Here is a 24,127-nt window from a genome sequence, read left to right on the forward strand (position 1 = left end):
TCGCGTTTTGCACTCTCGGCACACCTGCTTTTTGTAAGTACGATTTGGGTTTTGTGATTTGGCTTTTCGCTCACGTGTATTTTGATACATTGTTTTAGTTTGTATTGGCGGTCTTCAATTTTCTCCCTTGCCTTTTGTGCAAGCGCTTTTTGTTATTCGTTTATGTTCTCTCTGGTCCTTGTTTTGACCAGCGCTTTATGTTACCTCTTTGTCGGTGCGATTATTAGCATTAAACCTATTTTTGTTACGGAGACTTTGTTTACGTCTACGTTTTTGGGATCCAGACTTAACTCGGCTTGTCCGAGTCGTGACAGTCACCTTTTTAGCAATGCAACGTTCGTGTAAACCGGTGTGGTGGTTGCTGTTGCCGTTTCCAAACAAAGCAGTAGAGGTCGCTGTGGCATGCTGAGGTTGGATTAGACTTTTGCGGAAGTCTTGTTTTTGTTGTAGTGAATCTCGTTGCGTGGCAAGAGCTGAGAAAAAGATTTCGTATAACGGAACAGGGGGACTTTTCGTCACGGGGCGGGGGGCAGAAAAGTGGGAATGGCTTTTGTGCATGAATATTTTTTCATACTAGGGCAGTGGTGGGCAAACTACGCCCGCGGGCCGGATCCGGCCCGTTGGTCTTTTCAATGGAGCCCGCCGAAGATTGGTGCACAATTAAGGTTTGATTGCATTAATTTCGTTTGGAGTTCGTTTGTAATGACAGGTATTTCAACACCAGGTGGCGCAGTTACTTCAAGTTGCAGAGCACAGGGAGGGAGGGGAAGACGAAGAAAGAGGGAGAGAGTAATGACCATGTAAGGGAAAGTGATTAAACGAATTGGGTAACAAAGTACGAAACACTCAAGAGACGCCTTGAGTCGGAAAGACTCAAATCTACGAGACTTTGAAAGACAAGGAAGCGATTCTTACTCAGTCCGATTCTGGCAATTTCCATGCTCACAGTGAATTGCTTGTGGCTCGAGTCAATGAACATTTCCTAGAATGGTTTGATTGTTATCAGGTTAAAAACTTTCCGCAAACTGGACCGCTAATAAGAGTCGGAGAGCAGTCAAATGTGTAGACCGTGAACAACAGGGGGCTCAGTACACATCCTTGAGGAGAACCGGTGCTGAGTGTGATGGTGGAGGAGAATGTTACATTATTACTGCCATACAAAGACATTGTGCTATCTTCTTTATTTTCTATTTCTAACTTTTGGCCCGGCCCTCCACAATATTTTCTGCTTCTCATTTGGCCCCCCCGGGAAAATAATTGCCCACCCCTGTACCAGGGGGTATTTCCGCCCATGTAGGTTCCATTGTAGAGGAGTTTCACTCCACTCCCACTGTATTAATATAGTTCATATTGGGTACACAAAATGTCTTTTGCCAGGCGGATGCCAAAGTACTAAATAACATAGATGAAAGTGTCACAAGCTATGCAAGCATGAGCGTTTTTCCTAAAATTGTTGCTGTCAAGATGAGTGAGTAAGAATGTTCGGTTGCCAAGGTTTTAGTGACAGTCTGAGTCTGGAACAAATGACTTGACATTTTTGTTGTGGGGGAAAAGATTTGTGGAAGAATGTCAGCATGAATCAGCAGATTGTGTTTGACTTTGTCGGCTCCACTGTTGTTGAATATGGAAACGCTTCACTTCTCGGTACCGCACAATGTTAATTTCCCCTCTATTGTTTGAGCCGCCCTCTGCGGGTTTGACATTTGACTGGGGACAGAGTCTTTAGACCAGCGTTTGACCTCAAATAATTTATCACGGTATGGAGGGGCTGTCAGCGGCGGCCCCCTTCGCTTTTCCTTTTTCCATGGGAGTGATGGACTGTCTGTGATTGGTTTGCGGCTTCGGAGCAGATTGAATTATTAAGGCTTGCTCTTTATTTGGCTGTAAATGCTCCCTCCATCTTGCATCTCTTGCTCAGCTGCTCAACCTCGTGTTTTCCATTCCCCCATTTCCTCTCCTCCCTTGCTCCGTTTACACAGAGAGGGAACAAGAAAAGAGGGCACTGCAGCAATATAAGGGGAAAAAGGCAGGGAAATGACACAGATACCATAGATGTTTGTTTTTTTCAGATAGGGAAATTGGGAGAAGAGATGCGAACCAGTGGAAAAAGAAAGGCTGATGAAATCTACAGTAAGCTCTTTGCAAACTGTGTGCATGCATGCACATGAACTGTCCGTGCATCTGTGCATGTGCAAGCGCATAACCTTGGCACACCGAAGTGGCTGCATGTACGCTGTATTCCAAACTGGGCACCAGTTGAGCGTCACAGTCATGGGAGAGCCGCACAGGTGCCAGATGGCTGCCTGGGCTAACGACAAGAGGCGAGAGAATTACCGGCACAGAAAGGGGGGGGGGGGGGGGGATTGAGTTGTTTTCATTTGCAGCAATAATTCATGATGTGTGTTCTGTCCTCTTGTATGCACGCAGCTGCAAAACTGATGCCTCAGCTATTCGAAAAGACATGCTCACAAGTGCCTGGAAGCACACACACACTACAAAGTGGGGATTACAGATCATTTGTGTAATTTATGTAAAATGTGTTTCTTGCAGAGCAAAAAGTACACTACAACCGAGTCTTGGCTTGAATATTTGTAAACCCTCCGCCTTGTATTACCTCTTCCTAGTTGTTAAAAGAGATGCCAGCTCACATCTTTTCATTAACAGTGCGCTCAGATATGCCGCAGAGGGGCAGGCAAACAAGCCCCCAGCCGAAGGGGAGGCCCCGAAGAGATGGCTGACATTGGCCAATGACAAAGCACTGCGACAATGATGTGTCGTTTGTTTGAAAAGACTTCCAGTAAATCAACCTGAAGCATGCAAAAAAAAATGTGATAGCGGTCATGGGGAGTGTGTATCTACGACATGAGAAAAGCAGCAATGCCAGATTGTCCCATTTCCACGACGTGCTAAATACACATTCTCAATTAACAATCGTGTACTGTCCGGATTTAACCAAAATAATGAAACGATTCATAACTTACTTTGGCTGGTGTGCTACTTGATAAGTTGATGACATTTTTTTTAACTTGGTGTTATACGGTTTTCGTTTTCTGTTTCCTGAGGCCGCTAGGAAAAATTATTGACAGTCAAGGGGTGAACAGACGCATAGAAACAACAGATGCGGTTCACTTTGGCAGTTTGCATTCTGTGCTGGCATTCCCAACTTTTTCTTCTCTTGTTTTCCCTCATAGGACCATTCGGGGACTACAGCAAGTGAGCCTATTGTGTCTGTGTACGTAAGTGCGTGTGTGTGTGTGTGTGTGTGTGTGTGTGTGAGAAAGACAGTTCACTCTGTGTTTTACAGCAATAAATAAATCATCTCCTCTCATAACAGTAAAGTCTGCAAAGCCTTGTATTTATGAAAGAAAATGAAGCTTTGTGTGTGTGTGTGCATGTTGTGTGTGTGTGTGCGTGCGTGCGTGCGTGTGAGACAGAGAGAGATAAAGAGACTTTTTTTCTAAACTTGAAAAAACGTTTTAAAAATGAGTGCCATCTCCTTTGACCCATCTAACATGGAGTCATGCATCTTTCAATTTAATGGGAGTAAACAATTATTTTTAAAAAATGTAAATATATGCTGGATCTCAGTTATTCTATTGTTTCCTCAGTTTTTTTTTTCAACACATGGGTTGTCCACCAGTTTCTTTGAACAGATGGTGTTTGACACTGTACTTTTTCCCCCCTCCCACTTTGGTCCTGTTTCGAAGGTTAAAATTCGATGCACGTTTTTTCAGCTTTCCTGTAAAATCCAAAGTGTTCTCCGCAAACCGTTCTACAGCCACAGTCTCTGCTGTACTGCCTATTGGTGGTGTTCACGTGGAGTCGCTTGCGCTTTGTTTTTCTCATTCACCGTCTTGAGTAGATAGCATTTGACTTGTTTTCATTTAATTGCATAACACACTTCTCGGTTGCTCTTAAAACGGTGCGCTCTTGCTGTGTCGTTGGCTGTTATAAGAATGCCAAGACAGGAAAAGATCAATGTTTCTTTTGAATTCCGAAGATAATTATGCGCGAGGACCGAGAGACGGACGAAAAGTCGAAAACAAGGCAAGCGAAGTGGCTGAGTAACATCTTCTGTGAAGACCAGTACATAGTTTGGGCTTATGTGATGCACCAATTACTTCGTGAGGGTTTGTTTACCTCTCTAAAAGCGTGCAGCGCGTGTAACCTCCCAAGATGGCTGCGGTCGAAAAAAAAACGACCTCCCAGAATGCCTTAGCCTGAGATGCGTGCAAGCGACCTCGAACTACACATTCGCGACACTTGTCTTGAATAAAACATGGCAGTGAACTCAGACACGTCTACTTTGTTCTAAGCCCCCACCGGCTGTTTTGCCATCGCTCACGTTCACGTTCACGTTTATTTTCAATGATCCTCTCACAGGCGTTCTCTGTCAAAAACTCTGACTGTATATTTGGGAATAAATGAGCTCATAAGGAACAATGGGAAGGACAAATTATTGAAAGGATAGATGAGGTCCCTGGAGGCGGTGATCGAAAAATGTAGCCAATGTGAAGCATTTTTGAGTGTAAAACCCATGCCGGTTTATTTACCTGTTTTATGAAAAGAAGGGAGTCGGTGCAGAAATGGACGTGCTGTTCCACTGATCATCACACTGAGACACTTAAGAGCTCCATACATGTATATACTGGCACTGTTCATTCTCTTTCTTTAAGAGGATATAACAATCAAAAGCTAAAACGCACTCCCTGCATACAGATGAAGTGTAGCACGGACACACACGCACACAGACCGCTGATGATGCTGCCCTTGATCTGTGTTCTTTCTGCATTGACCGATGTTCTGAAAGTTAACGATCAAGCGGAGGCTTTATTTCAATGGCGTAGACGCAGACTCAAACCTTGCCAAGTCTTTGGGTTGCGCGTGCTTGTCATTTGCTGTTTATTGGCGTGCCACCAGATCTGCGTAATTGTAATTCGCGCATGCACACGCCTCCATCTGTGGCCGTCAATTTGAATGGATGATGATTTGCTTAGCTCGTCAGAGCTAAGGTCTCCAGGCGCGGACCTGTCTGCATAACGATTGGCATGCTGTGCAATCACACGATATAAGTAGGCTGGGAGAACGTGTAGGATTTATTTGCACCTTGCGCTTCAGTATTTGATAAGGGCAGGCAAGTAACTTACAGTAAATTATTGCAATATTTTTTTTCCAATGCATTTGTGCGATAGTTGACCATTGGAAGAGTGTCTACAATTCAATACAATCTACGTAAGTGTACATGTGAACAGCGACACAAATAGTCTGGTTGCACACTGGCATATTTAATTTAAAAAAATATATCCTCTCAAGGGTCAAAGGAGCTGGAGCATACGTCAGCTTGCTTTGGACGAAAAATATTCTAGACCCTGGACCGGCATTGTATGTTATGGCATACATACGCATTTTATATGCACACAGTTGTTTGTGTATGTAAGTGGCATAAGGTGGTTGCTTTAGAAAAACGGCTTGGTTGTCTTTGCGGGTCCACAGCTGAAGGAAGGTATACACAGACCATCATTGGCAGCACAGTATTTTGTGTCGCAGCATAATAAACTGGTCTAGCGGACGGGAAATTGAATGTTGGGTTGAGATAGGGAAGTATTGTTCCCTGGGAGGAAAAAATGAGGTTTGGAAAAAGGACAGAAAGGAGGGGCGGGGGAGAACAATGATTGATGAAAAGCATCATTTACGATGTGTATGCTCTTTGCCGTTCTATGCTAATTAGGTGTGTTGCTTGAGTGCACATTAGCGCGATGATTAGCAAGTGTGAAATGTGTGAATGGGGTTTCGCTGTGTCGTGATCCTGCAAGTGTGCATGGAGTGCACTGTACATAAGCCCAGTTGTGAAGTCTTGATGAGAGCACAATACTACTGAGCCCTTAACCCTTTCAGGGGCAATGGTTACTTACTGCAGTGGACAGCTTTCAAGCCAATTTCAAAATAAAAGTCTAAATAAACTTGCACCTGGGTGAAAATGCTCCACCTTTGTTGCTTTCATTTACCTGGAAAATGACCCGGAAGGACATAAACGTGCATCTTTAAAAAAAAAACGTATTCCCTTGCAAAAAAAATTGCATTATCTCGCAAAACTTTGTGAGGGAACACCTTTTTTTTCTTTTCACCTTAGGGACTCTGTACCGTATTGTACAATATAGCCAAGAGACCAATAGTTTAGGTAACCATGGGACCAGTGTTTACCTCTGACAAGCACGAGGACTTTTAAGGAGAAAAAAAACTCTGCGTGTGTGTGTGCCTGCATGCCGGAAAGAAAATGCATCCATAAAGCAAAGGTTTCCATCTAACCTCCTCACACCGTTGCTTTTAATCTGCAACAGCAAACGACTGACTGAAATGTGCTTTCCTTCCTCGGGGCGCGAGTGGCTATGAATACATTACAGCTCTTTTGTCATGTTTTGACAGGAGCAGGAAATGTTGCCAAATGCGACCCCGGATGCATCTGTTTACTGGTAGAATATGCAAGCGCAGAAGGTAATGTGTTTGTCTTTCCACTTGCAAGTACAAAGTCAAAGTGCTGTATAACAAAGGAAAGAAAATACGTACATTCGCCCCACAAAAAAGTTTTCTACCAACCCGTTCTGTACAGTTTGGTACAGTTCACATTTTTGCATGTGATTCTCATGTCCCACTTTTCAGTAGGGGAAATGGTAAACCTTGGTACTGCCGGCTGTTAAACGGCTACTTTTAGAAAGGGAATGGGAAAAAAAAACATTATACGTAAATTGTGCCAACACATTGACAATTCTGAAGCTTTTCCAGAAACGTTCTCGTAATAGAGCAAAAAAATGTTCATCAATCACCAATATAGACCATACCAAGATGAAGCAAACTAAACCAGATTTGGTGAAACATTGCATTAGTCAAAGTTGTTGTGTCATAAACCCTCGGGGCCATTTTTTGGCTCTATTTTAGATGGCGCATGCGGAAATTCTGGCTTATCCTGATTTGTTTCAGTCACACACGGTTCGCTCCTTCCTTTTCCACACAGAGATGTCTCCACACAAGATGATTAAACACGGCGGTATCCAGCCTGTGGCTCACACTACATGACAGACATTTCAGCACATTCTTCCATCTCGTTATATAGCCACAATAATGCGTTAGAGCGTATTACGGTAGCCTGAAGAACACAAATTAGCCTACATAACACATGGGAATTGAAGGGACGACAGCGGTAGGGGAGAGGTGACTCATGCCCAAGCACAATTGGGTCACTATGTACTGATTTAGGCCCCCCCCCACCCTCCTAAAAAATCTGGTAAACTGAAACGACAAAAAGCATTTTAACAGTATTGCCTCTATTCTTATACATCGCAGCTGCGCTCAAGCGTAAAATTTTCGTGCCGACACAAGCCTCAATCCACTTGTTTTGAAATGTGGTTCATCTCTCTGTGCCATTTTGGGCATTTTGACATACTCACAGCGTTTTTAATTAGTTGGCTGAAAGTAGACTAAACTTTACTGTTCAAACCACGTCTAACTACTGGCACAGGTCATGTAACACGATTGTGGTGAACTTTGAGGAACGGCCAGACAGAATCTGTCAGCTGTGTTCACGTCGTCAATGCCGCAAAACATCTTTTTAATCCGCCTCGCTGCACCTGCTTGCATGGCTCGGCAAAAATACCAACACTTAGTCTAGCCTACCCCCCTTGACGCTTGTCTCTTTGCTGCAAGGGACTTGTGTGAGCACATATTTATCTACTTACGTAAATATTGACCAGATTAAGGTGTGGAATAGTCCTCCATCAGTATACCCTAAAAACTGAAACTTTTTCGGAGACTTACTGAAAAAGCAGGCTAAATTTCAATTTATTTGCTCCGTTATTGACCAGAAAAAAAAAGGTTGTATGAATCTGGTTGTTTGTCTACAGGGCCAATTTATGAAGTAAACATGAAAGTAATTCAAAAAGTCATCATAGCTGTTTGACTTATTGATTTTACTCAAGTGGGTCACTTCCTTCCTATTGATGAAAGTGCATCCAGAACTGCACCATACATCCTGGGGTCATCCTGTGGTCCCGGCAGAAAGCAAGCGTTCCGCTTGGCTGCTCTGCTGAATGCCTCGGGCACCTGGAAGAGATGGTTTCCCACAGGGCCCACTCCCACTGGTGTAATGGGTGGTGTCGAGCAATGGTTTGTGAAGGAGAGAGGAGGCGGGTACAGTATACGTACTATGCAAGGACAAACTCATTTCATTTTTAGAGGACGTGGCTTTTGTGGTCTTTCTTTGAAAATCATGCGAGCCTCTTTTGTAATGCAGCACTTTGTACCTCAAGAGCCAGTAGAGAGTCGCTGAAGCGTAAAAGAGGAGCATCACATTCTCTGAGCTCAATCTCACACTATTTGGGAAGGCTTCCCCCCCTGAGAGGAAACTCAATTTCACCAGTTGGAGCTATAATTTCTTGCTTTTGGACACTGCAAATTAGGTAATTAGTTTAACAATCTGTCTTAACTCCCGCTTCACCGAGACAGACCCATTCAAGTGTCGAAAGTACTCATTATAGTTCACACTCCTGCACTTACTGTGAGGCTGTTAACATGATGCTATTAGTGGCACCCCTGCTTAAGATGTGTTCTTTAGCTTCTAATATTTTACTTTCTTAAATAATATAGGAACAACCCCCCAGCCCCTCCCAAAAAAAATCCAATCTTTAATTCAAGTTCATTTATTAAGTGATGAATAAATTCCCACTCTAAGAAATATTTATTTTACATCAAATCATGCGTGCCACAATTATTAGCACCCCACGATGTTAATAATTTGTACGACCGCCCTTTGCCACCCAATCTTCTAGATTGTTGCACAAGATGCGAGAATACACAAAGCGTGATCTTCGACCCTTCCTCTTGTCACAGTGACCTGACTCCTCTTCAACTCGCTTTGCAGATTTTCAATGGGGTTGAGGTCTGGGGACTGACCATGGGGAGAGCTTGATCCTGGGTCCGGTGAACCTCCGCTACAGTCTTCAGTATGAGCTTATGCTTCTGCATGAAAGCTTTTAACACCTCTTAACCTCGGGTGCCAATAATTACGGAGCGTACTGTGTGTGCCTTGCCTCCATTAAGGTTATCAAAAACACTGCTTGTTGACAAGTATTACAATCAAAGACGTCATTCATTTGCACCGAATCAAATGTTTGTGGGTTTATAGATGAGATTCTTGGCGCCCCCCTCCCCCTCACTCCTCCCCCGGCTATTTCTCTCTCTCTCTCTTTGCTGGCCGTGGTGTTCGTCAGTCCAGGAGCATTTAACGTTAGTGAGGAGAGCGAGCCTCTGAGCTCAGCCGTGAAACGGCAAAGTGGCAGGCGCGCCTCTCGCCATTTCCTCCGCCTCGCGCGCTGGCTTGCTATGTCCGGTGGGAGCTCGAACTCTTCCTCGCGGAAGGAGTTCGATGTCAAGCAGATCCTCAGGATCCGATGGAGGTGGTTCGGTCACCCCGCGGTTCCTCCGTCTCATTCTCCGCCGCTAAGAGACTACTTGGCCGGGAGGAGATCGGGCGGCCACTCCTCCTCCCCAGAGGGACCTTCTTCTGCATTTAGCGGGGGAAGCTCGACTTCAGACGGCGTCGGCAGTAGCCACGGCGGGCTAGTGACGAGCGGCAGCGCCGGGTCGAACCTTTGCAACAGCAGAAAGTTTGTTGATTCGTCGGGGAGTCGTAGCGGCTCGGGTGAAGCTGGAGCGACTGGGAACTCCTGCTCTCGCTCAGCGAGCCAGCCGGAGTGCGGTAGCTCCCCCGCGGCGTGGGCTTCTCCGCCGCCACGTCGCCGTTCTCGCCCGGTATCGAACATGGAGCCCTCCGGCGAGGCCCCGGTGCTGCAGCTGGGAGTCGAGAGACTCGAGACCTCCGCTCGTGTAGGCGTAGACGGGGAGGCGGCGGCGGCGGCGGTCAGCGCCGAGGAGAACATGAACCACCCGGATACTGACTCGAGCTCTTGCAGGTAGGAGGCGGTGTTTTTACCTGAAAAGTGTGGCACAAGTGACTTCCCTATTTTTGGGGTAACAGACGAGTTGTGATGAGTCATCCTTTAAACTACTTATAGTTGTTGTACTTCACTAAAATTTTATGTCAGCGAGAACAGATATGAGTCGACCGAATCCTTGTAAAAAGTCCGATGGAAGTGAGTCAGTTGGGGCTGTGCAGACCTGACGCAGTGGTGGAGGACCACTCAATAAACACTGACAAGACAAGTAAGATGGAGCGCCTTTGCAAAAGCTTGAGGACCACATTTACCTCCAGTTAACAGCCCTACTGATGAGGCGAGCACACCCAATTTTAGAATGAATTGTAAAAATGAACACGACACGCCAAAGCCCTGCATTGTAGCTTCAAGGACATTGTTTGGGTAATCAGTCATGTAACATGAAGGAGGTTCTTCACTACTCGTACATGTGATGCGTTGAGTGACGCTCAATTCATTCGCGTATTTTTATGTAGCAACGTCGCAATTCCCAAATCTTCTTTACCAAAATCCAATGAAAACATGTATTGATTGATTGATTAAATACAAGATCATGGTGTGTACGTCTGTCTCTGCCTGTGTTCCCAAGATACATACACACAAACCTGAATAATAAGTGATACAGCTGACTTTAACGCATGCATCCTGCTTCAAGCAAATTTTTTTCGATGCTCTTTTTTTTAAATTAGGACACAGTAACATAAGGAGAAATGTGATAGATCTGTCGAGTATAATGCAATCAGGTCACAGCTGAGCAAAAGGAAATCATGATATCACCGTGAATTGAGGTTGTGTGGGTATTGTGCAGGCATATATTGTAGCCTTGTTCCTGCACATGTGTTGTTGCCATACCAACGCAGAGATGTGGTTCTCCGTGCAGCACGTCTGGTCTGGGTAGGTTGGAGTACAAAGAGCTATCACAGTATGGACTACATGTTTGATAGTTTAGAGCCACAGCGTAGAAGGACAGCAGAATCCCAAATAGAATTTTGTCGAATGCTTGGATGATCCCCACAGTGGACACCTCACTCATCTTCCCCCTTCATAGTCTCATTTGTATGAAAACATGGTGTGATGTGATATAATTGTATTTTACGAATGTGGTGGGAGCCTCAATGCAATTTTTCAGAATGTAATTCTGCCTTAATGTGGTTTCCTTTTAACCTCTGACTCTTCATCCTTTTTAAATACTCGTTACATCACCTTTGCACCTCCTCTTGAGTCATTGTATGTTTTGATCAGCTTGTTGTTTGTCAGAAGGGCTCCGATGGATCAGTTTGTTTTGAGTTGACTTGTACTCGAGTTTTCTGTGTGTTTGCAGAATGACTTTGATGGAATAAGGTACTGTGTTGAGACACACCCCAGGGATTGGACTTCACCCCTGGCTTAGCTCCTTAATGTTTTTAGATATTTGGGATAATCGAATTGTAACATTTTGGCATCAGTTATAGGAAGCATTGAGTCCAACAAACAGGTACCGGTAGTTTAGGTTGCAAATAAGGGATTTAATTTTGGTTCCATCTACGCTTCCTACAATCTAGGGGCACATTTTCAGATTTTTCCAAAGTAAGGGCTCTCTTCTACATTATAGTACTAGCTTGGCTCTGCTTGGCTTAGAGAGAAAAATAATTAAACACAGTAGTTGTAATGAGACTTCCTATAAAATAGTACCGAATGATTTACAATATACTTATTGTACAAGCATACCCTTTCATGTGGCTGTTGTTCATGGTAAGAATTAATTTGGTTGGATGGGAGAGTCTCTTGGAATCTTTGGAACCCTTGTTCCACACGATTGCAGCACTTAGCAGATTAATGTTGGACAAATGAGAAATTCTACAGCAGACTTCCGCGCGGGTGTAAATCAACTTTCCACAGTTTTGACAGCAAAGTAGGTGAGACAGAATCAAACGTGCCTCTGCTTGTTACAACCAAGCAATGCCCACTGCATTTTATTTCAATCTGACCAAAACACATTTAATCAACAATTAATTTTTCATCTCAGACTGATATTTATGCCTGCTTAATGCTCAAATTCATTGATTATAATAAGAGAAGGCTGGCAGAAAACAGAGTAATGTGTCAGAAATTTATTGTTAGCGTTAACTGTGAATCCTCAAAACCACTAATTGACGAGCAATAGTTTACTCCTGTTATCTGCCTGGCATGACCAAAATGTGGATTAGCCGTTTGCCTGCAGGCTCATCGGGTTTAATCACAAGGACGTGCAATAGAATTTCACGGCACAACAACAACAGTTTTTTGTGTGTGTGTGTGCGTGTGTACGCACACCAGAATCGCAGTCTGGAATGGTTTTAATTTGCCACAGACTCTCTCCTTCTCTTCACACCGAGTGTCTGCCAGGCTCAATTAAGGGGGAACTGCGAAGCAGCCTTTGCCCACTTCAAAGCATCTCCCGGGGCAGTATTTAGCCCCACCATCTGCACCAGAACGCTAGGTTTGGTCTCCAGGGTTAAAATTAGAACGAGCAGAAAAGTATATTGGCAGATGATGGGAAACCGTGAATAAGGGGCGTACAAGTGATGTGAAGCGAAGGCACTACTGTACACACAAGGTGCTCGTGAGCATTATCTGCGTTTGAGTCCCCCCCCCCATCCTCCACCCACAAAGTTAACGAGAGCAGCGAGCCTGAAACAAAGCACCTGAAAGGTGCTGTAAAAGTTCACTGAGCATCAGGTGATAAATCTCTGAGGGGGGGAGTCGCTTTGAATGCCGGCGGCGCTCATGTATAGGCTTTCATGCGCTTTGTTGTATATATATATATATATATATATATATATATATATATATATATTGATTGATTTGTGTCACCCTTAATAACAGGATTTAAGAGGATAAGTGATCTCCAATCGAGGTTTCATTGGTCCGAGTAGCACATTTGCGACTCGAGTGAGGATAAGGAGATTGATTGACGGATGGTTGGATGAAAGGCTGAGTCATATGCTTGAAAAGTGTACCACAATATAATTACACGCACAATAATTCATGCGGTTGTCACATCTCCCGCCAGACGTTAGGCAAAACCCTTCGCTGCCTTTCTTTAAAACTCATTTTGATTTTTTGGCTTTAGACTCAGCCTGTGACTTGGTTTTGGTTTTTACTGTTTTGTGCTTTTTTTCCTTTCTTATTAATTTACGATTTTATTGTTTGCTGCTATGTGCCTTCTTTTTGCTTTGCATACAGGGATGGTTGTTTTCAAGTGCTCTCTAAATACAGTTGAGTTGCGTTGAATCATCCGGCTGTAATGTTCTTTGGTTATGTCGAGTCTCGGTTTTTGAATGGCAATCATCCCTAAAGGTAACATCAGTTCATTTTTCATCACTTTGTGATGTGGCCACTAAATTAGAAATCCACTCCCATCAATGGAATGCAGTCTCGGCAGCCATGATGATTGAAGATTCACCTGGTAGCTATACTTCATTGCTTATCTGTGAGCTCGACACATCTCTCTTATCACTTCATCTGGAGTTGGAAAAGCTCCAGGCTTCATCTTCCCCGCAGAACTCTCCTTGCTTCCTTCCAATTGCCAACAATATCAACAAAGTTGGTGGAATTTTAAGGAGCACAGCAAAAATCATCAAGGCTTTTTTCATCCCTTTATCGGTTAAGTTTGGCTAAACGTATGCAGATTTTCACTTCTCAGATGTCGGGACCGTAGAGAGCTTTGTCTGATTCTGCTTCTATAAGTTTTGCCTTTGGTAACATTTATGAAGTACTAGGGTGACAAAGATGAAATGCAAAAAAGAGGCGAGATGAAATGCGGAAGAGGCAACTGGCAAAGTTTTCCACACAATGCCTCGATTTGTGAACTCAAATTTGTTTTTGTGTGTGTGTGTGTGGTGTGTGAATGGATGGGTCCACAGGACGTCGAACAGCAGCGCCACGCTGTCCTCCTGTGTGTCGATGGAGCCGTGTGCGTGTCCGGAGGAGGGCTTATTCACCGCGCTGTCCCACGCTGACATCACATTCCGCAAGATGGAGGGCTACCTGAGGAGTCGACAGTTGTGTGATGTTACGCTGGTGGCTGGAGACAGACGGATACCTGCGCACAGGTAAGCCAAAACGGCACAGAGAGAAAACATACACCTGAAAGAAAAATCTGAATGATTACAATACAATACAATACAATACATGCTGATTTATACAGCGCTTTCACAACAGCGGCAGCTGTAACAAAGCGCTTTACAAAACAGTTAACATAAAGTAAAATAATAAACACAACACATAACAGAAAACACGGACAGTCGTGCAGTCCTAACCACTTTTCCGTCACACGCTTTGTTGTTTGAAGCGGTTTGAGATGAAAGAGGAGAGAATCAAAGTGTCCTTTAACCAGTGGATCAGAGACGTCATGCTCAAAATGTGCACACGTCGGCTACAAGCTAAGTTTCAAAGTCAACAAGAAGCTGTATAATGATTACATTAAACCACGCTGTCTCACCACGCCTCCTTTCACTCATCCAATCATATTTTAGTGCCTCACAGGTCGTCGGAAATTGTAAAAGTTACCTCCCTCCCCCGAAAAAAAATCTTGAAATAATCTATCACTGACTGTGATATGTGGATTCCTTCTTGAGTTCTATAAATTCGGACTGTCTGGGAGGCAGTGAATGTGTCTAGGTGTGATTTGTGATTGGATGAGTAAGTCTCGGGCTGGGGGGGCTGGGAGGGGGATGAGCAGTGTGTCTGCTGGCTGAAGGCTTGATCCAAACACTAGCTGGATGTTTTTTTCTTTGAGGGGGTGGGGGTTATTGGGTTAGTTATGGCTGACATTTGCCGTTAATTTTCACAGGCTCTTGATTGAGCGCTTATGTCGATTTCATCGTAAAAGCAGACACAACAGTTTTTCCTCAGCCTTTTCTCTGTTCCAATTCGGCGTCTGCAGGGTTCCCATGGGTCAAATCCATAAAAAAAAGAAGTCGTAAAATCTGTTCTTAGTTGTCCTTAATTTTCAGGGAAAACTTCTAAAATCAATAAAAATCCTTAATAATTAACCTGTGGTGTTCATTTCATTTATATACTGTATGTCATTTCCCCCACACTTCCAATGAATAGTTTTGTCGGAAAATGCGCCTGGTGCCCTTCCCCTCAACCCCGCCGTGGGGCTACATGCCTTCCTGGTTCCGTCTCCAATCAGTTCCGATGAAGATCACGTGATCACTTCGGGTCATTTCGGGCCAATTTGACATCCAGTATGTCAAAAAAAGGGTTAGCTGATTGCCCCTAAAAATAAAGATGTGCCCTTCCATTGGCAGCAATGATTTGAACACCAGCTCAGTGATATGTGTCTTTCTGTTCATTAAATCCACCTGCTGAATGGAGAAAGAGTCATTAAAAATGGCAAAATTCGCCCTCAAAAGTCCTTAAAAGGTCCATAAATAAAAAGCAAGTGGAAGAGTGGGAACCCTGGCGTGAGTATTCAGACTATTCATCAGCTACATTAGCGGATGCCTTTCCGTATGGTCCGTGATGTGATTGGTGATTAATCGACTCCAAGCTCTCACCATCATTATGGAATGGTTAAGTCGACACATCGAAGAAGTAGTTCGGCCGCTATTTTACTGGCACTTGTGTTACATTTATCCAAAGTCAAATTCAAATTCAAGGGTAGCCTGCTCCCCCCTGGTCATCATGATAACGCAGGGGTCTCTCGGGTGGGCACACCCTGCAGCAGAGGGGGCGGGGTGAGCAGTGGCTCATTTGCAAAACACAAGATTCAAAGTCTGCCCCGTGGCTTTCAAGTGGGGGATGTATCATGACAACTGTGCTGTTCATCTTCATTTTTTTGGTGGGAAAGTTTAAAAAGTTTAAAAATGAATTCCTTTTTAAACTTTTGTGACAAGCAAGCCACAAAGTGAAGACTCTCAGACGGGTAATCGATATTCACCGTGTTGAAGACATGTTATTTCGATCGACCAAAACTAATTCAGTTAATGAAAGCTTTCTGTGAGCGACGGTGTAACCTTAGCGTGGAGTTTCAATGAATGCTATTTCTGGACCGATACTCATGTAACTTCTCACCTCTCGCAGGCTGGTTCTCTCATCTGTGTCCGACTACTTTGCGGCCATGTTCACCAGCGATGTGCGGGAGGCCAAACAGGATGAGGTGAAGATGGAGGGTGTGGACCCAGATGCATTGTGGATTCTGGTGCAATTTGCCTACACGGGTATGATTTGGTTTTATAGTGCTACCGTGCTGAGAGCGTCACCTTTTTGTCCTAAATTTTGTCTTAGCAAATTGCCGGCAATAATAGAGTTCTTCAGTAGTCTTCTCACATACCGGATGTTATGTGTGGAAGTGGGTGTTTTTTTGAGGGGTGTTGGGGGGGATTTCCGTGTTTCTGCGCATCTGCGACATGTCACTGGAATTGGCTTTCTTTAGTTTGCTTGCTTTTCCTGTATTCTGTGAAGCACTTTGTTAAATATTTCCGTTCACAACAAATGGCTATTTTTGTAGTTTGCTGTGAGATTCAGAAGTACAAAACACAAAGATGCATTATGATACCATAAAAACAGTCACTTTTTTTTAAATTTACATCTTGACAAAAAAAAAGTTCGAAATTCATTCCGTATTTCAGTACTAAGCATGCATATTGAATATTAAAAATGTGAACTATAGTTCGATCAGATTGTCGATTCGGTTTATGCTTGAAACTCCCTGTACCAGGAACCTTTTAGAATAGTGTAAAGAATTGTTTAAGTAAAATTATCTGATACAATCAGGCATATGATATATACAGAATATTTTAAAAAGAAGAAAAATATTAATGTATTTAATATTTTAGATTTCTATAATTTTTTAAAAATCGATACATATTTTTAATAAAAGTGACTTTACCGGATTTTGGGGAAAATGTATCTGGAATGTTTTGGATACATCTATGGTCTTCACCTTTATTTCATGCAATTCGCAATTGTTTGTCTTTTGGTGGAGGTGTGCACTCACGGAGTGTTGTGGTTTTGATCGGAACCCTGAAATAATATTGCTTTTTTGTTGTTGTTCCCCCCCCCCCCCCCCCCTTTTGTCATGTTTGACTTCCCCATCTCTTTGTCTCTTTGTCTTCAGGGCGTCTGGAGTTGAGGGAGGACACCATTGAGTCTTTGCTGTCCGCCTCTTGTCTTCTACAGTTGTCTTCGGCGGTTCAGGCTTGTTGTTCCTTCCTCCTGAAGCAGCTCCACCCCTCCAATTGCCTCGGCATCAGCTCCTACGCCAACGCGCAGGGCTGCCACGACCTGCAGAGGGCCGCTCACACCTACACCATGGTGGGTGCCCACCACTTCATCTCTACACGTCGAGAAGCTTTCAAGATAATGAATGAAGCAAGCGCTGGGCAAAAAAGAAAAAAAATTATCATTGCACGTCTATTAAAAACATGTTTGTTGTCAGCCTTTGCTGAAATGAGTTTACATCTATTCATCATGCATTGTTTTGAGACTCCCAATGTCTCTGTTGTCTCTCTTGCACCCCCGACCAGGAACACTTTGTGGAGGTGGTTGGGGGCCAAGAGTTCATGCTGCTTCCAGTGGATGAGATGGAGAGGCTGCTCATGTCGGATGATCTTAACGTTCCGGATGAGGAGACGGTGGTAACCGCTTTGCTCACTTGGGTGCATCACGACGTGGGCGCCCGACAACGTCACCTGCCGGCGCTTCTCGCTCATGTCAGACTGCCGCTGCTGCAGCCACAGGTGAGAGTTGCGCCGCATGTTTGAGGATGACTTGGTGAATTCAACTGCAATTGAATCATGAAGTAACGTTTCGAGATACGCTGTTCATGTCATGAGGGAAATGAAGGGCGCGCTAAACGGAGAAAAACGGTCAAATCCTAGTTGTGCACAGTCCCACGTGGCATTGATGATGTCATTTCCTTCATGGGGGAAAATTGGGTATCTCTATCTATACACGAATCTTTCTATCTAATGATACATCGCAAATGTTTTTCCAAATGTTGCCTTCGTGCTCTCTTGCTAAAGTAGCATTGGATGCATAAATACAAACACTATGTAAGACTCAATATCTCTCTTAACTCCAGCAGCAGAGACAAATCACTACTAACCGCAGACTAAGCGATAGCCAGAGAGCCTTTTCATGGGAGTCATCGCCTGCACGTTAAACTGGCAAATGCATTGACATTGAGCTACATCAGGACTTGTAAAATGCCAATAAAATGTGGGAAAAAAAGCCACTCACAGACAGAAGCATCGTAAATACTCATTTATTACCCTATTAGCAAGTTGTCAATCTAAATCGCTCTGGATTTACCCATCAAGAGCAGGAGGTTGATTTCTGCGCCTTCATTTAGATCACCTCAAACACACATTCACACACAATGGTAGGCATTCGGTGTAGCATATGTTGGCTGTAAATAGAACAATCTGCTGTAAGGCTGCAACCATCAATCTTTTTTTGTCGTTGATTAAATGTCACGACGCGTCAAATCGGCCACGGGATGCAATTACCTTGGGTCGGAATGATGCATAAAAATTTAGCATCGACTCAAATGTGTCATCATCATCCGTTAGGTTTGTGTGTGTTGGTGTGTGTCTCCGTCCTCCTTTATGACACACGCAGCAAATGGAAACTCACCCTAATGTGTCTCTCACCGAGTGAGCTCCATTGAAGGATTCTCCCTGCGGTGTAAGCTGCTTATCCATTTTGCTTGCCTGCTGGTACGCTCTGAAAATTGATTTATTTCCCCATTTGTTTCAAATTTCTCCATTGCAAATAAAGGTTTTCTTATCTTAATATTGATTTATTTATTCCGTGACCAGGTTCACTTAATTTTGGAGGCATCTTTCTATTTTTGCGACTAGGCTTGCAGAGTTGCTTTGCGTTGACCGTATGTACACAATAATGTTCAGTCACACCCATGTCTACATATGTTTTAATGTAATTGATGGCTCCAGGGTACACACAGGCTGTCGGTTGGCTTAAACTTTGATGCATTGAAGCGTATGTGTGTGTTCTTAAGAGAGACAGTATGGAGGGAGATCTTGTGTGCGTTCAGTTCTTAGCAGACCTGGAGACCAGCCCCATGCTCCGAGACAGCGTGGACTGCCAGCGGCTACTGATGGAAGGAATGAAGTACCATCTTTTGCCCCATCGCCGGCCCCTGCTTCAGAGCTCGCGCACACGGCCCCGCAAGGCCACGGTTGGGGCCATGTTCGCGGTTGGCGGAATGGACGCCACAAAAGGTAGCTTGATCGTTGGCCAACCCAACACAAGTGCACCCGGCAGAGCAATACGGATCATTCCTGTTGTTTTGTGATGGGAGTCACTCCTTTATAAAGATCTATTTACTCACTTACTCACTCACCCACTTCCCCACTCTCATCTTTGTATGACTGTATATTATGAATGAATATCAAGTGCCTTTTAACCTTACGGTGTAATTTAAAAAAACGGATCTGGCCGCCTGCAGGTGCTACTAGTATTGAGCAGTATTGTCTACGGCGGGACACGTGGAAGCAGGTGGCAACCATGAGCGGTAGGAGGCTTCAGTTTGGCGTGGCCGTCCTGGATGGCCGCCTCTATGTGGTGGGGGGCCGAGATGGACTCAAGACCCTCAACACGGTGGAGTGTTACAACCCTCGGTGCAAGACCTGGAGTGTCATGCCACCCATATCTACACACAGACACGGCCTAGGTGAGGAACCCATAGGACTACTACTAAGGCTCATAAACCAATAAGGCAGCCATCCCCAGGTTTGTTTGTTTATTTATGTTGTGCCAGCGACCAATTTTACATCAAGCAATATTTTGACGGTTGAAAACAGACAGAATAAATGATAAAACTAACAACTCATAAATACAGAGGCACAGACATAACATATTCAGCAAATGAATCAAGATTATTAGCATGTTTTCTTTCAGTCTTTCTGTTTGCCCTGGCACCTTGGCTTGCCTTATGATATTGGTGAATTATTTAAGCATTTGTTCAGATGCCTTCAGGCCTTTTCAAACTACCAATGCGCAAGGCACTGTTGATGAACCCATTCTTTGTGTATTATGGAATCTAGGAAATGAGGAAGGAATGCCGCAAGGCGATTGCGCATCTCCAAGCGAAGCAATCTCCAAAAAAAAAAAGTTCTATTCTCCATTGGCGTTGCGGCGATGTCATTAGAGCTATCCAATAGGAGAGGATCTAGCAGAGTTATTTGAGCCCAACCGGCGAGAAAAGCCTCCCCGTTATTTCCTGGTTGGCTCGGCAGCAAGCAAAGAAAACCAAGCGCAGTGTGGAAAAGGCCTCAGATCAATTTTTTTTCATCTGTTGAAAAATCGTCTTACGTTCTTTTCACAATCAATGGTTGCTTTAGGGCTGCCGAAAGCACATCAGCAGTCTGTGTTGTGTTCAAGGACACTCCCACAGGGTGGATGGTGAACCCTGCAAGCCCACCTATTCAATCACATGTCGACTAAGATATGCATTTGCTGTTTTTTTTGTTTTTTTTTGGGGGGGGGAGTGCTTGTGGGTGTGTGACGGGAAGAGGTTGAGAGCACATCTGGCAGAACAGATGTACTGATATATAAATCCTGTAAATGTGGAGGTGTCAACATGCTGTCAACTCTACACGCCAATACGGCGTGCATGTGCGTCGACACAATCAAGCCATGTGTGGTCCAGAACTGCTGTGGGTTTGTTTGCGTTTGTAAGAATTCTTTGCTGAGTGGGTGTGAATCCGTCAAACAAAAAAGCATATGTGATGGGGTGTTGCAGGTGTCGCCGTCCTTGAAGGGCCAATGTACGCGGTAGGAGGACATGACGGCTGGAGCTACCTCAGTACAGTCGAAAGGTGAGCGAGCTGTTCACACTCCTTGTAAAAGCTCATCTTGATAAGGAGGATGCACTTTTGTTGCATCTCAGAACCACCATAAAGAGACACATTTTAGTTCTCTTTTGGAGACTTGGTAGACCATCGATGTATTTTTTGGCTGCTAGATATTGCCCTAATCTTCACCAAGTTTCACCATAAGTTGACTCTAAATTGTCCCCAAGTGTGATTGTGACAGTCTTTGTGTGGCTGGCAACTGATTCAGGGTGCCCCACGCCTACTGCCCAAAGACAGCTGGGATAGGTTCAAGCACGCCCGTGAGAATACACAGATTAGAAAATGGATGGATAGTTGGATGAATGTAGGCTAGCTAGCAGGTTGCTTTCGTCTTAACGGAGAAAGACGTGAAGAAATAAAATGTCGAGACCACACTAGTTCTCAACTGTTATTTCCCGCAATTTCCTATTGATGCAAATTCACCACCCATTTTAAAGAAGTTAAGAATGCCTTTTTTTGTTTGTTTAAAAATAGCCTCCGAAAATCCATGTACAGTATGTTACATTTTCAAACTCAGTTTGACAAATTGGCGAAAGCATATTGCTCGCTGAGCCGCATTGTATATGCTTCTAGAGTAGCTAGCTGCTAGTGACTAGAGCACAAGTGAGTCACATTTCCTGACGCTTAGCCAATACTGCATGTTCCATGTAGGCACATTTTACGCCTCAATCCTGTTCTGAAAAGAATACAAATACTTAATCATTGCGACCCACTTTTAGTTCCCAACCCACCAATTAAAATTAATTGGTTTAGACTGTAAGTCAGACGACCTCATTTTCCTAGTTTCACTGTCTCATGGAAATCAGAGCATTGTAGACTTCTGTTTATATCGAGCTCCTCTACTGTTTTAGCTCTTATGGGAATGATAGTGGTCTGATGTTGGCATGAAATGAGAGCTTGTTACTCTTTATTTTATTTTTTTAGGTGGGACCCTCAAGCTCGCCAGTGGAGCTTTGTTGCCAGTATGGCCACACCCAGAAGCACCGTCGGAGTGGCAGTACTCAACAGCAAGTAAGTTATCATAGAAAACATAAACTGTGTGGTCGCTCCGGAGTCATACCAGTCCAAAAAATGCTTCCCGAAGAAGATAAAACATTTGTAAGTCACTCTGGAGTTGAACCCTGTTTAAAAAAAACTGCATAGACCAGCATGATTTTGTTGCATTTGCATGCCGGTTATGCTGGTATCACCAGCAAGCAAACGAGCGGCAAAACAAAACAGCAAATTTTCAAACAGCCGAAACTTGGTCTTTTTTTTTCTGAGAGTAACACGACATTGTGTGCGAGCTGACGGAGCTTGTTATCTACTCAATGCCTTCTGTTACTTCTCAGTCTTTGCTCTCTGAACTTTAAAGTGATGGGCTCACACAGAAAATTGTTCGTCTACAGTTGTTCCTCAGTATTAGCTTTGGGGCTCATTCTTGGTCCCCTATGGTAAGTTTGTTTTTTGTTTTTCCACAGATTATATGCAGTCGGAGGTCGTGATGGTTCCTCCTGCCTGCGTTCAGTGGAGTGTTTTGACCCTCACACCAACAGGTCAGCCTACATACTCTTGCATTATTTCCCATTTGCTACTGTCCGATTGGTTTCTGCCCCCGTCTGATGGCTTTTAAGATGCTGACCTTCATCTCCAGGTGGAACGATTGTGCTCCCATGGCGAAACGGCGCGGTGGCGTGGGCGTGGCCACGTGGCATGGCTTCCTGTATGCCATTGGCGGTCATGATGCTCCTGCATCATCTCTGGCCTCTCGGCTAAGCGACTGTGTGGAGAGGTACCTTCGCACTGGGGAACAATCTGGAAAAAAAAAAGTTGATTTAGATTTTTAGGCTGATTATGATTGGAATCATCTACAGCAGGGGTGCCCAAACTTTTTGGACCGAAGATCTACTTTTCGATCAACGAACCTCCCGGGATCTACCCTTACCGGCACGCGCGCGCACGCGCACACACACGCACACATGAACGTCATGATGAGAAACAGCCTGAAACTGAGGCATGCGATGCACTTTTGCAGCCTGTTTACTATCGTAGCTCTCACATAGTTTTAAAGTGCTTCCCTGGGCCCTCCGAGATTCCTATTCTTTGCCCGTGCCATCGGTGAATTGTACACGAAGCAAACTCTGAATGAGAATAATGACGAAAAAAGATAGAGCGCAACAGCTCTGATTACAAGCTGCAATTGCAGACTGCAGAGCGCAAACAACTTCCGGTGACGTACTCACGCGCCACTGTAAATTCAAGGTTTACCCGGTTTATTTCATTTTTTAATTTAATTTAATTTTTTTGTGAAAATGAGACTGATAGGATGATTAGGGTGCAGCGTACATTAACACAAAAATATATATATTACTAACATGTACAAAAACACACAAATGGTTGGTTTTTTTCTGTGCTTTTTTTGTTCTCCTCGGATCTACTTGGGACCTGTCTTAGATCTACTGGTAGATCAGGATCTACCTAATGGGCGCCCCTGATTTACAGCATGGATGTCAAACTCATTTTTGTCGCGGGCCACTTTGTAGTTACGGTTTGACTTGGAGGGCTGGTATGAATTTTGGGAAATCATTATAAATGTTTAATCACCTCTATATGTCACAGACACAGCGCACAACAAATGGATGGATAACTACCCAGTCAACAAAATTCCTCTGGCCGAGCACACACGGCACGTACACTCGGCCCACATACCTCAATGAATGACGGTCCTGCAGTGGCCCACGTCTGGCATCCATGATGTGGGCCGCATTCGGCCCAGATCTGAGCCGCATTGTAAAACCATATCTGGCCCGATGCGAGGCCAGAACAGGTTCCTGATATCTGCCTGAATTCAACCTCAACTAAGCCACATCTTTCCTGAGCCATATTTGACCCACATTAAAAAAAAACATGTTTATTGTCATAATTTGTGAACCTCAGATCTAACTCCACATACATTATGCACTTTTCTTTATTTAACAGTGAACACAAAGTCCAACTTGGGATGCAGCTTACTATTGAACGGTATTTTTCTGTCCAACAAATTGTTGCGCTCTTCCTGTCACCATACCGATCAGGAGCCAGATGTAGCCATCTTTTTGATTGTGACATCAATTTCCTGGTCTGAGGCCCAAGATGTTTGGCGTTTTTAGACGCAAAAAACGACCATGTATAGGAAGGCGTTTTTAGCCGAAAAAAAACAACCACATATAGTCAGGCGTTTTAACCCGAAAATAACGACCATGTATCGTAAGGCGTTTTAACTCGAAAAAAACGACCATTTACAGTAAAGCGTTTTTAGACGGAAAAAAAGACCAT

At 44.1% G+C, this 24,127-nt stretch overlaps 1 protein-coding gene and 1 long non-coding RNA gene across 3 annotated transcripts in view; one reads left to right on the top strand and one right to left on the bottom strand.

The window, feature by feature from the left end:
- klhl5 (kelch-like family member 5) overlaps positions 1–24,127 on the top strand; it is a 34,628-nt gene that overhangs the window by 5,695 nt on the left and 4,806 nt on the right. The window contains exons 1-11 of one of the 2 annotated variants that reach the window (XM_052084249.1): positions 9,209–9,962; positions 13,868–14,056; positions 16,035–16,171; positions 17,071–17,267; positions 17,480–17,692; positions 19,012–19,198; positions 19,426–19,650; positions 20,722–20,797; positions 21,758–21,844; positions 22,294–22,368; positions 22,467–22,604. In XM_052084249.1, coding sequence (XP_051940209.1) covers positions 9,373–9,962; positions 13,868–14,056; positions 16,035–16,171; positions 17,071–17,267; positions 17,480–17,692; positions 19,012–19,198; positions 19,426–19,650; positions 20,722–20,797; positions 21,758–21,844; positions 22,294–22,368; positions 22,467–22,604 — 2,114 coding nt within the window. In that variant the 5' untranslated portion in view covers positions 9,209–9,372. Of the gene's footprint in view, positions 1–9,208; positions 9,963–13,867; positions 14,057–16,034; positions 16,172–17,070; positions 17,268–17,479; positions 17,693–19,011; positions 19,199–19,425; positions 19,651–20,721; positions 20,798–21,757; positions 21,845–22,293; positions 22,369–22,466; positions 22,605–24,127 lie in introns of those variants that run through there. The other variant, XM_052084250.1, reaches the window with a different exon arrangement.
- On the bottom strand, positions 22,464–23,470 carry LOC127613303 (uncharacterized). The gene is made up of 2 exons (XR_007966146.1): positions 23,329–23,470; positions 22,464–22,700 (listed from the first exon to the last, which is right to left on the bottom strand). It is a non-coding gene; the product is annotated as an uncharacterized LOC127613303 (long non-coding RNA).

Source organism: Hippocampus zosterae, chromosome 13 (assembly GCF_025434085.1).
Source record: "Hippocampus zosterae strain Florida chromosome 13, ASM2543408v3, whole genome shotgun sequence".
Classification (NCBI taxonomy): domain Eukaryota; kingdom Metazoa; phylum Chordata; class Actinopteri; order Syngnathiformes; family Syngnathidae; genus Hippocampus; species Hippocampus zosterae.